Source organism: Pollicipes pollicipes, unplaced genomic scaffold (assembly GCF_011947565.3).
Source record: "Pollicipes pollicipes isolate AB1234 unplaced genomic scaffold, Ppol_2.1 Scaffold_6464;HRSCAF=7665_pilon_pilon_pilon, whole genome shotgun sequence".
NCBI lineage: Eukaryota > Metazoa > Arthropoda > Thecostraca > Pollicipedomorpha > Pollicipedidae > Pollicipes > Pollicipes pollicipes.
The window spans coordinates 137,812-151,253 of record NW_023596879.1 but is presented as its reverse complement, the minus strand read 5'-3'; the positions used below and the strand labels follow the sequence as shown (position 1 = coordinate 151,253).

General features: G+C 56.6%; 1 protein-coding gene across 2 annotated transcripts in view; it reads right to left on the bottom strand.

Annotated features, from left to right (window-relative positions):
- LOC119106917 (protein couch potato) overlaps positions 1 to 5,037 on the bottom strand; it is a 42,486-nt gene extending 37,449 nt beyond the window's left edge. For both annotated transcript variants that reach the window (XM_037230268.1, XM_037230269.1), the window contains exon 1: positions 4,985 to 5,037. In XM_037230268.1, the coding sequence (XP_037086163.1) occupies positions 4,985 to 5,020 (36 nt within the window). In that variant the 5' untranslated portion in view covers positions 5,021 to 5,037. The remainder of the gene's footprint in view (positions 1 to 4,984) is intronic.
- Between the last annotated feature and the right edge of the window lie 8,405 nt (positions 5,038 to 13,442).

Sequence of the window (13,442 nt, the reverse complement as noted above, 5' to 3'; positions counted from 1 at the left end):
GAGAGACAGAGGAGAGACAGAAGAGAGCAGAGAGAAAGATAGATGGAGAGAGCCGTAAGCGGGTAACAACAGCGAGCGGGCAGTGAGGCGGTGGGCGAAAGTGAGCGAGTAACGGCAGTGAGGCAAGGAAACGACAGAGAGCGGAGAGGGCAAACGGCAAGCGGAGAGCGACGGTGAGCAGGGGGTGACGGTGAGGCGAGGGGAGAGCGAACAGTGCCACGTCTGGTCGGTCGCGGGGGGGGGGGGGCGACAGTGCGCGTCTGTCAGTTGCGCACGGCACGCCGAACCCGTGGACAGGAGTGGGGAAAGTCTTTCCCAGCGTGCCGGGTTACGGGCGGCGTTATTTTCCTCCCACCTTGAACTCTGACCGGCGGTGAGCGACGGGCGACAGTGGCTGACTGGCGCTCGCACCCTGATGCAAACACCATCAGCGCCACGCTGAGAACGCTCGCAGAGCTTCGCCTACACCTGCAGCCAAGTGCGGCTGCGGTGGCTTGACGACGGCCGGCCAACGCTGGCAGATCACTCACGGGAGCGGTCGCCACTCACCACTGCCACCGATCGCCACTCACCACCGTCACCGGTCGTCATTCACCACCGCCACCGATTGCCACTCACCACCGCCACCAGTCGTCACTCATCGTAGCGGCTCTGTTTCGGCGACCCGGTGGTGGTCACAACGCTGACACATGGTCGCTGCGTCGGGCATCACGCCCCGCATCATGAAGAGCGTGTGCGGAGGCCGACACTCCAGGACCGTGTCAGGCCGAGACTGACACTGCAGGATCGTGTCAGGCCGAGGATGACACTCCGGGACCGTGTCAGGTCGGGGCTGACACTCTGGGACCGTGCAGACCATGGCAGACCTTCTAACCGCGTTCCAGCCAAACCATGACCTTGAGACGACACGAGCGCGTGCTAAGTGTCTTGGCGAGCTGCCGTGCGGTGATGAAACAAGAGCCCAAGTAGCCAATCAAGGGTTGACGGGTTGTTAGGCTGAAAATAGCCTACCTTCGATAGCTGTGCTCATGGTAATGAGACAGCTTAGCATCGAACAATCACAATAAACCCATGCTTGTTTCATTAGCATCGTTTAGCCAAATCCCCCTTGATGATCGAAAGCCAATCATTGTCATCATGTGGAATGCTAAATCAAAATTTCGAAAACACCTGGAGCTCAAGGTCTTCCTTGCTTGTATCAATAATGGTCAATCAAGGATTGGCTGGTGTGACCCATAACCGCGGTCGTTAACATTTCTGACCTCAGCAACGTCCTGGCGTTGGTAACGATCCGTTCCGTGCCGACCCATGGCACGGGTTGATTCTCCCCCACTCGCAGCTCGGTTATGTCAACCGGCTCCCGCGTCAGGCGAGCGAGCTGATAAAGACGCATTCCGGTCTATAATTAAGTCGACCACGACCGCTCAGCACACACGAGTCGGCGGAGGATTTACGCATGCGACGGCATGGCCCCATCGTGCATAATTCACTGTACACGTGCAAGGCATGGATCCAGGAGGGAAGCAGTCCCTCTCCACTTCGACAGAAAGACACCTACACTGGATATGAATACGATTCGTCAACTCCGTTTTATCGGGAGGACAGGCTCGGACAAGACGCATGGAATGGTCAGATCCTCCACACCAGACGCACGAAATGGTAAGATCCTCGACACCACACGCATGGAATGGTAAGATCCTCGACACCAGACGCCTGGAATGGTCCGGTCCTCGATAGTTTGCTTTGTACTCTTGGACCAGCACTTATAACGTGTACTGCAGAGGCAGTGCATGCACAGGTTTGGATAAACCGCAACAGCACGAACCGACACAAACAATACCAAACGTCACCGATTTCTCTGCCGTTCTCTTCACGCACACTTGTACTGCTTCTTATCATACCATACGCAGCTTTGGGACACGATGCCTGGTGATTGGCGATGCCGTGGGGTGACGAAGTGAACAGCTACAGTCAGCGACGATATCGCTTGTTGCGCGCGTTTGGTGTACATGTTTCATTCTCCATCTCCTCTGTTAGAATATCGCGTCAGTTTTCGTCGGCAACTGAATACGTGCTGCCGTATACAATTTTTTTCAGCTAGCGAGTGCTGCGAACTGAGCTCTACACCCACGTCAGCCCATCTGACCGCTGTACATAGGCCGTCTCAAACTCGGCCTATGTACAGCAGCTGCGGCGGCACGACGAGTAGAATGGCTGAAACGCCGGCAGTGCAGGGATGTAGTCCTGCCAGTGGCGGCCACCGCTGAAGTAGCGCCGGCACTGATGATGATGACTGATGGGCGAGCTGACATCATCAGGACTCATCCAATGCGCTTGATAACTGACAAATGATAACTTACAGCAAGTAGCGGAAATTATCCTGATGTCAGCAGCAGCTGGGTTACTATGCGTTAGGATGTGCCGACAGACTCCGTGCCTCCAGTTCGGCAGGCTTGCGAGGAACAGCGTGCAGCTCTCATCGTAATCTGATGTATATACGCAAGGGTCCTCTGCAGCATACATATTCTTAACCATTCGGTGGAAGTTTTAACAGGCAAACCGGGTCTAAAGACTATCGCCATCGCCACACATCCAAACAGTCATTACGGTCCAACACCGGTCGGACTGAGAAAGGACGGAAGGCAAGTGTGCGAGGGAAGTGTCTCTAAACCTCGGTAAAGGTCTCGGTATAGCCCTGTGTTGCGTGCGAGTGGTCGGCGGATGTCGCTCGATGTCGCTCGAGCAGACGCGATATCTCGGCCAGACCTCCACCGGACACACCTCCTGCGCCATGCGACGGGTGTCATCGCCAGACCTACGACAAACCGATTCTACCGATACCGATACCGCCGATTCCCATATCAATCTACACTTAGCAGCGTCGAATTCGAACCGGCCGGCACTGTGCCGTTTCGGCGCCGCGGGGTTCAGATCGATCCGTCGGCGCCGGATGGACATGACGCCGTCCTCCATCCTCAGCACGCCGCTGGGGGACCGCGGACTCGGGCCCACCTCTACTCGGTCCGGAGACGGCTCCAACACGCCGGCGTCGCCCGGCGGGATGGCACCGGGACGCCGGCCTGCGACACCGGACCAGTACCGTCGCTCGACACGGCGGGCCAGGTGGCCCACCTTCCTCCGCTCGCTGGGGCGGCACCGGACGCCGGCCTGCGACACCGGACCAGTACCGTCGCTCGACACGGCGGGCCAGGTGGCCCCACCTTCCTCCGCTCGCTGGGGCGGCACCGGGACGCCGGCCTGCGACACCGGACCAGTACCGTCGCTCGACACGGCGGGCCAGGTGGCCCACCTTCCTCCGCTCGCTGGGGCGGCACCGGACCAACTTCCGGCGATTACGGGCGCGAGTGGCGGCCGGGTCGGACGGAGCCGGGTCGGGCGGCCGCCTCCGCTGGCACCCGCGTGCCCCGCACGCTCCGGGTCCTCGTGGACGCCCTGGTGATCCCGGGCTGGCGCTGGCTGTTCGCAGCCGCCTCCCGACACGCCGCTGGCTGCCCGCGACTGACGCGCGCGGGTGTTCCCCGCCCCGTCCACACACTGCCCGCATGGCCACCTCTGACACCGGGGCCACCGCGTCCGGTGTCGCTCGATTTACGAACGTGTCCGTCAAAAACCTCGGCTCGACATCAGGATCACTCATCTATACCGCGTGCCCACAACAGCGAAACGACCGCTGCCACGAGCAGACAATGGCATGCCTTTCTGAAGCCCGAGCCCCATCCTCAACCACAATGCTCCGAACATTCTACTTCAGGGACCTATGTAATAGGAGCCAGGAACCTGAAAGGGAGGACATGCGGACTATCCAATGTCCCAATCTACCAAATCCCAATGTTCCATTCTACCAAATCCCAATATCCCATTCTATCGAGCTTCGTCTCTGCTGGATGGTGTGCTCGGCCGTGCCATCCGCTCCGCCTGCTCCAGACTCGACCGGCCGGAATCAGGGCCTGCCGGCCGGGTCACGGTGCCGTACCACGCAGTGTGATGTATACCGCTGACACCAGAGCCAAATCCGCGAGTGCCGTGTGTGCGTGTGCCGAGATGTGGGAAACATGCGGCCACTTTGCCGCACGTATCGCGTATTTATGCACAGGTTTCACAACTGACGCAGTCATCCGGTACAGTTAGCACGTGCCGGGTCCGCCAGCGTTGTGCAACGCCAGCCGCCGGCCGCCCGCACGAACCGCATGGAAATGCTTGCTGACGGCTGGCGTTTGAGCCGGTAAGAATGGGAGCGTGCCGTTTGGAGACGACGATTAAAAACAGCGGAGGATGAATCTATGCACTGGCAAGCTCAGCCGACCTGAACCATGAGCCGGCCCGCTCCACACGAGGACTGCTGGACAGAGCCTGTCCCCCTGCCTGCTGAAAGCTACCGATCAGACAGGGCCTGTCGCCGGTGTCTGGAGGGCTGCCCGACAGACAATGTCTGCTGTCTGGTGGCCGGGGCGGACGGATCGGCCGGCTCCCGGCCGAAGCTGCGCTGGCGGGGTGGCTCAGGCTGCACCGGCGTCGCCGAGCGCTCGCGGAAAGCCGACAAGGGAGCGCAGGCGAACCGAAAACGGCGGCAAACAGAGCGGACCCGTACGGGCCCGGTCCGAGCCAGCCAGCGTGCGTGGCCGGGCTGCGGGCTCCTCGGAGCTGACTCGAGGATATGGGCAGCAGAGAGCCCGTCGCCCAGAGCTGAGCTGCAGGCTCGGCGTGGTCGGGTTCGGTGTTCGGTGTCCGTGAGCTCGGTTGACCACAGCCGGCCTCGAACGGTGCCGGGCTCGGATTCACGTGTCCCTTATGGTCTGGCTTGGGGCCTCGCTGACTTCAGTGAGCGGTGGGACTGGTCTAGCACGGTACGAGGAGTGGGGTCCCTCGTGGGTCGGAGACCTACCGCCGAGTTCGGTCGCCGGACCTGCGGACGGAAGCGCAGCCGGTCCAGCGGCGCCGGCCGGAGGCGCCACGTGCCACTCACCTCCTCCTCTCCGTTCTGCGTGTTCACCGAGTCCATGCTCTGGCTGAGGCACGTGGTGTACATGGCGTCGGCTTGTGGCGGCAGCGGGCGGCTGGCACGGCAGACGCTGGCAGCACTGCCCGGACCTGGTGTGCGCCGGCCGACGGTGCGCTCCGTGTGGTGGCGCGCCGCCCTGTCATGCGCCGCTACACCGGGCTCACCTCAGCGCGGCGGCGCGGCGGCAGGTGCGGATCCGGCCCGCACCGCTGCCGGGGCACGTGCCGGCGGCGGTCGCGCCGCCGGCCGCGTCGCACGGTGGAGGGCACGGCGCTGGTTGACGACGACCCTCAAGCGGGCATGGGTGGACGGCCGTTGTGTTCCGTGTCCTAGCGGTCCGTCCGGCAGCTGACGGGGACTGGCATTAGGGGATAGCCCGCTGCTTCTCGGCTGTTTTGTGTAGCCAAGGGGCATGCACACCGCACAGCTGCAACCGCAAGTCGTTAGTCGACATTGTCCAACTGATGGATACATATGTAACAAAGCACGGAATGTTGACATGAAGCGGACAGGGCAGCAATGGGAGAGCATTCGAGCACTGATAGCAGGCGAGTCTGGCGGTGCAAGGTCCATTGATGTGATTTTTTAAGCGTTACCTTTGCAATATTGCATTTATTCAGTAGTAAAGAAACTAGCTAGAGATAACTTCAGTATCACTGGCGAAGCTCAGTTTAGTGAAGCCTAGCGGACCAGACATAATTTGTTTGTGTCGTTATCCCTACCTAAAAATATTTATCATGTCTCCACACCATGTCTTGCTGGAGAGATAAAAAGTCAACTTTTCAGGTGTCCTTACTACAAACACAAACATGTTAGAAACCTTGCACCGGTTCCGTACCGGCGCCACCCTAGAGGAATGGGTAATAGCCTAGAATACGCGACGCCTGCCTGGTACGGGCGCTGGTGGTACCGGCTCCCGATGCATTCACTCCGAGCTGGGCCTGTCTCGGCGCCGCTCCAGTGCAGGATATCGATCCGAACTGAGTCTGTCTCGGCACCGCTCCAGTGCAGGACATCGATCCGAACTGAGTCTGTCTCGGCACCGCTCCAGTGCAGGACATCGATCCGAACTGAGTCTGTCTCGGCACCGCTCCAGTGCAGGACATCGATCCGAACTGAGTCTGTCTCGGCACCGCTCCAGTGTAGGACATCGATCCGAACTGAGTCTGTCTCGGCACCGCTTCAGTGCAGGATATCGATCCGAACTGAGTCTGTCTCGGCACCGCTCCAGTGCAGGCCATCGATCCGAACTGAGTCTGTCTCGGCACCGCTCCAGTGCAGGACATCGATCCGAACTGAGTCTGTCTCGGCACCGCTCCAGTGCAGGACATCGATCCGAACTGCGTCTGTCTCGGCACCGCTCCAGTGCAGGACATCGATCCGAACTGAGTCTGTCTCGGCACCGCTCCAGTGCAGGACATCGATCCGAACTGAGTCTGTCTCGGCACCGCTCCAGTGCAGGATATCGATCCGAACTGAGTCTGTCTCGGCACCGCTCCAGTGCAGGACATCGATCCGAACTGAGTCTGTCCAGGTATCGCTTCAGTGCAGGATATCGATCCGAACTGAGTCTGTCTCGGCACCGCTCCAGTGCAGGATATCGATCCGAACTGAGTCTGTCTCGGCACCGCTCCAGTGCAGGATATCGATCCGAACTGAGTCTGTCTCGGCACCGCTCCAGTGCAGGACATCGATCCGAACTGAGTCTGTCCAGGTATCGCTTCAGTGCAGGATATCGATCCGAACTGAGTCTGTCCAGGTATCGCTTCAGTGCAGGACATCGATCCGAACTGGGTCTGTCTCGGCACCGCTCCAGTGCAGGACATCGATCCGAACTGAGTCTGTCCAGGTATCGCTTCAGTGCAGGTTACCGACCCGAGCGTCGGTGGTAACACGTCCTTTGCTGGGGCATTCAATCTCCCTTTGTTTTGTACTACAACTTTTAGCCAGCGACCTGAAACTCTGCTCTGTTAGTATTAGTTAATATCATCTTGTTGCGACGGTGGGCGGCGGAGAGCCGAACCTGAATACGATCTGTGACCATCAACTTTCTCGTGATTTCAAAATTGTTTGGTTAAGATGTGAATGGAATGGAGAGGGGAAATACCGGTGATACTGCGAAGATAGCATCACAATAACTCAGAGTATGCTGCAAAGATATACCGCCTGATCAAACAGTCTGCTTTTCAGTGTTTTGAAAATATCATGGCACGACAGCGCTGCTGAAAATGTCATGGCACGACAGCGCTGCTGAAAATGTCATGGCACGACAGCGCTTCTGAAAATGTCATGGCAGTTGTTGTTGTTGATTGGAGTTTTAGGGCGCGCCGAACACGTCATGGCAGTGTAATTGGTGATGCCAAGGTATCGACCCGTCGAAAGTGGTACTGGCCAGGCCGGGCCGAGCAAGGTATCGACCCGTCGAAAGTGGTACTGGCCAGGCCGGGCCGAGCAAGGTATCGACCTGTCGAAAGTGGTACTGGCCAGGCCGGGCCGAGCAAGGTATCGACCCGTCGAAAGTGGTACTGGCCAGGCCGGGCCGAGCAAGGCCGGAAGTGTTGTGGCAAGGCCGAGCCGAGCAGCGCCGGCGAGCCCTGCGCCGCTAAAGGCACCAAAGCTCCGCCCGGTTGACGTCACCCCTCGCTCGCCGGGCAGCCGCGCTCGTGATCGCAAGCCCAGTGTGCCGAGCTAGGGTGAAGTTCGCGACGTTTCTGAGCGTCGCTTAGGCAACCGAGCGCTGACTCGATACGGTGGCCCGTGCCGACTCCGTCACGTTGTATCGGATCTCTGTCAGATTGCTTACCTAGTCCACCGCGCCCGACGCTCCTTGCCCAGATGGGTCGGATGCCAGTGCTGTTTACTAGAAAAGGTGGGGATGTCAACGAATTTTGCGAGCTCATTCTTTCCCTGGAACGCCGAAGACCAACGCTAGTTTTCTGAAAAGTCGGCGCTACGGCTGCATCTACGTAAAACAGGACAGTTCCGCCCATGAACGGGCGTACTGACCGTACCCGACGAACTCCCAAACGAACGAGTTATCTGAACAACGGAAGCACCCGCTCAATTTGGTACCACAACTGACGCTATACACAACGTTGCTCAGCCCTGGTGGTCGTGTGAACGCTACCCTCAACCTACTGCTCCAACAATAGTGTCTGCAGTGTTGAACGCATGATGCTGACCGCAGCCGCCAGTACCCACCGCACGATCTCCTCTGTTTGCTGTCCTTTGTCCCGGTGTCCTTTGTTCCTCGCAGTGTCTGCGTGTTATGCACAGCGTCCTTCACACGCCGCCAGTCCATGTTCCCCGTCCCCTTTCCCGTCTTCCCCAGGTACCGCATACCCATGTCATGCGCAAGTGTCTCTGTGGCCCCATGTTTTCGTGTCATACGAGTGTCCACCGGAGCGCGGCTCGGACTGGGCCGGGCCGGGCCGGGCCGGGCCGGGTCGCGCGGCCCTGGGACGCGTCGCGCCGCTTATTTCGGCCTGGGCCGGAAGTGAGCGGCCGCCGGCCGGGCGGCCTGGCGCGCTGACGTCCGTCCGGTCCTTTGTTCGGCTCCGCCCGACACCTGCCGAGCGGGCCGGCAGGCTCGCTGGTCGGCCGACACAGGGCACAGGGCCATGGAGATGGGGCACCACACCGGACACAGGGCACAGAGTCACGGAGATGGGGCGCCACACCGGACACAGGGCACAGAGTCACGGAGATGGGGCGCCGCACCGGCCACAGGGCACAGAGTTACGGAGATGGGGCACCACACCGAACACAGGGCACAGAGTCACGGAGATGGGGCGTCACACCGGACACAGGGCACAGGGACGCGGAAATGGGGCACCACACCGAACACAGGGCACAGGGCATCGAACAATGCAGATGGGTACTACACCGGCCACAGGGCGCCACATTGGAGACGGGGCACTACATCGTAAGCAGGGCACCACACTGGACACCGGATACCACACCATACACAGGGCACCACACCATACACGGGATACCACACCATACACAGGGCACCACACCATACACGGGATACCACACCATACCCGGAGCACCACACCATACACGGAGCACCACACCACACACATGGCACCACATCGTACACGGAGCACCATACCATACACAGGCACCACGCCATACACATGGCACCACATCATGCACGGTGCACCACACCATATGCGGAGGTAGCAGTACAGCACACAACGGTACGTCAACGTTTGCTGTGCTAATCCGGGATCACAAGGTCGGTGTGTGACAGGACATAGCGGCAAACGCAAGCGCGTCGCTTCGCGGCTTACAGCCCGCTCCAAGCACCCTGGCGTCGAAGGCAAGACAGCTCGTACCATGAGCGTGAATGACGCTGGACGTCCAACACTGTGGTCTGAATGTCCTCTGAACGGCCCGCGTGAAGCGTCCTGCGTCGTTCGATGTAGTCCGTGAAACGTCCTGCGTCGTTCGATGTAGTCCGTGAAGCGTCCTGCGTCGTTCGATGTAGTCCGTGAAGCGTCCTGTGTCGTTCGATGTAGTCCTTAGTTAATGGCATGCACATAAATGGGGAATGGTTCTAATGATCGGTGGCGCAGTGCGGCAGCACCCGGTGTGTCGTTAGGGATTATTGAATGTCAAATGGTGTATTAGGGTAACAACGCGTGACACTGCTGCACCAGGTGTTATCGCTGTTTCTAAGCGTGCGGCTCAGCGACTCAGGACACCACAGCAGTGCATGGAATCGATATGCCGAGTGTGGGCGAGGCGTGTATGTACTGACTGCAGTGGACAGCAACTGCGGCGCAATCCGAACCCAGCTCGCCTGAGGCCAACATAGCAGGTGTTACCATGACAACCGCAGTCTGGTGACCGGGTGATCCGTGCGATTGATCAGGTCATGCCAGACAGCAGGGGTAGCAGGAGGCGCGCTAGCTGTCAGGCTTTGTGTCAGGTCTTACCAAACAGCAGGGGTAACAGCAGGCACGCTAGCTGTCAGGCTTTTGTGTCTTATGTGGCAAATGGAATACCGTAGAGTGTAAATGACTTGGAAGCTCGTAGATTTTGATAAGAGAGGAGAAAAACTATGTCAGAATATATGGTGAAAGAGTTTGTGTTCAGCCCTATTTCTATGCCGTGCATATCGTTTCAAATTTCCTCGGAGATTAATTTCACTCTCGAAGATCTCAGCATACATGAGGCTTCACTTTGGCCGATGGGTCAAACTTTCTGCTGGAACGCTAACTATTTTGACTTTTTTGTGAAAAATGTTGTCAATGACGTACTTAAGAGGGGACAAGTGGAGTAAAATTATCGAGCTCTGAGATTTTCATTAGAAAAGTGTGTGAAAAGGAAAGGTAAAAGCAGCCAAGTATCGGGGCTACGACGTCACCAAGAGTGACATCCACATTTCTCGAGCAACGCTCTATCAGACCCCTGCAAAGGAGTTGCATTGATAGTGGAATGGTGTGTCTCGTATAGGTCTGTGGGAATGAAAACGATGAATGCACGGACAGAACAAGGGAAACTTCTTCAAAACACTGGGCTGGAATTTCCCGTCCATCGTCGTTATCTACAAGGATTCGTTACTAACAATTGACAGCTACAAGAAGTCGTGGGAATGCCTGTTGGAATTCCTCAGTCCAGATTCTGTAAGGTAGTTTAATGGCGTGCGATTTTGTCTGAAAACGTTTTACCTAACATGCTAACCCCTCCGCAACGCAATTAGGAGTAAATTTGAATTCAACGGCTCGCAGAATGTACGGCAATGCCCTCCAGAGCAGGTCCGTTGTCCCCCTCCCCTCCGTACACTGGCAGCGCGGGACGGTGAGGGGCCACTGCGTCCCCCAAGAGCAGATAATTGGACCGAAAACAGCGCGCCGTCCGGCACGCGCCACCTGTCCACCTGCTGGGCACCTGGTGACGTCACGAGTGCCACCTGGCGGTACGGGCAGCAGTTGGCGCGCGCGCCAACGGCCCCCTCCCCATCCTGTTCAGCAGGGGCAGGCGCGCGTGACGCGGGTGCGTTGGCGGCATGGGTGGTGGCGGTCAACAACAGCGGAATAGAGGCTTCTGATGAACTGATAGGTTCAAAGTGTGTGGATCTGGCTCAAAACTTGCGTTTGGCCAGGATTTTTCCGTTGCGGCCGGAAACAATCTTGCACCGTATTTAGTCACATCGTCTTTTTCATACGCAAAATTTTGCGATGAAATATTCGCATCGTAGCTCTTCGCACGCATATCATCGCGCACAAATTCCGTACACAAATCGTCGCAGCTACAAAGATTCGCAATCATAATTCATCGTGTCCTCAAAATTCGCATATAAATCGTCCATAACATGCATTACGCATTTCTGGTCATCACTCAACCCTCCCCCCTGCTTACGCACTGGATACGCTGTGTAATCCTCTCCTCCCCATCTTGCCTGGTTACACTGTGTCAGGCGTAACACCCCAAAACAGGAAAGCCCGTTTAACCTCAAATTGGCTTGAGGTGTGAAACGAACAGTAAACTTCTTCCTTTCCATTAGAGGAAGCCCACAGTCCCCGACTTTAAGGTTGTCATTAACATCTAAAAATTTTAGCTTCATTTGCATCCAAACCGAAATGTAACGGTATCGTGCACATACCTCCCCTCCTGGTTACGCTCCCGTTATGATAAATGAAAACCCTTCCCTCCACACGTAACGTAATTTATAAACGGCATCGTACACAATGATCACTATTGGGTATTTACACGTAAAGAGGAAATTTCTTCCTATCATGTACCTTCTTTCGTATTTGGCGGATGTTATTTTTTATTGACTACTGATGCCGTATTTACACGCTAACGTGATACTTCTTATCAAAATGGCGCAAAACATTCATACACGATTCTTCATGTTCCCTTCCGAAACGCATTTTTTCGTACACGTAGTTTTTGGTTCATGAGCTTTTTTCTAACCGTTTTCTTCGGAGACGCGTTATTCGCATCACTGCTTTTTGGCATTCGGCATCGGAGGCGTTGCTCACAATTCGTAATAATTTCCGTGAAACGTCTCGTTTTGACAGAAGTGTCGAAAGCCCCCAAACGTTTTCTAATCCTGTGTTATTCTGCAGGTCGTTCCTGCTACCATTTTCATGTCCTGCTCCCTTTTTATGGGGTATGGCTCAAGCATGGAGTGGTTTTTTATCCCCGCCTCGTGCATATTATGGTTTCCTGCTCTCATTTCCTGTATCGTTGTATCGTTGTATGGAGCTAGTGGACGGCGTGCCTCTTTGCTGATGCCATTTTCTCCTACCCCATGGCTCAGTTGGTAAGCGTTGGACACTCTGGGCAAACCGTCACAGCACTTGTCTCCTACCGCAATGGCTCGGTTGGTGAAGCGTTGGACACTCGGGGCAAACCGGCCACTAGCCTTTGTCTCCTACCGCATGGGCTCGGTTGGTTGAAGCGTTGGACAATCGGGGCAAACCGTTCCAGCCTTTTCTCCTACCGCATGGCTCCGTTGGTGAAGCGTTGGACACTCGGGGCAAACCGTCACAGCCTTTTCCTCCTACCGCATGGCTCGGTTGGTGAAGCGTTGGACACTCGGGGCAAACCGTCACAGCCTTTTCTCCTAACCCATGGCTCAGTTGGTGAAGCGTTGGACACTCGGGACAAACCGTCACACACATCAGAGGTCACATATCAGCATAATAATGCTGTAAGCGATAACCAGCACACCTAAACTAATCTGGAGATGATAGCTCGCAATCCTGTGAGGCAGTCCCGGAAATGATACCTTCAATTTTTTTAGGACTCAGGCGAGCGTCGCGTCAGAGCCACCGCGAGACCGTTGCTCTGAGCATTCTGAATCAGGATCAGGTCGCGCAGAACCACTTGCAACTTCGAAAGTAAAAAAAATAAACAAACAGACGAAAGTAACAACTTCGCGCGTGTTTGCCAACTTTGAAAGGCTCGCGCATTGCGCCGCACGACACGCGAACACCATTGTCGATGTTAGAGCGATTGGGTTAGTGCACCAGCCTACAAGCAGCGAGGCTAAAGGTCACATGGGCTTCCTCACCCAAAGTATTTCTTCATGCGCCCAGTCTCCGTTTCCTATTTTCGTGCACGCGATTAAACATACAGGCGGGGACAAAGATTCTTAGTTCATAAGCTGGTCATGGGGTTTAAGGGCATTATGTATTTGCTGACCTTTCCATGCGTAGTTGCACTGATCACGTGGTCGTACATCGATGATTGCCAGATAGTTTCTTGAATATGGAGTCAGCGTGGCGGCATCAGATATGAATGCTGCCACGTGCAAAACCACCACAGCGTGTAACACGCGCTTAGCCGAGCACCCAACATCTACAGTGGATGCAAATGTGTCGGCGTCATTGACTCGTCTTAGCCGTGTATGGGAGTCCACAACGCGCGTGGCATTCCTTGCGTGGCGTTCAAACAGCTCAGC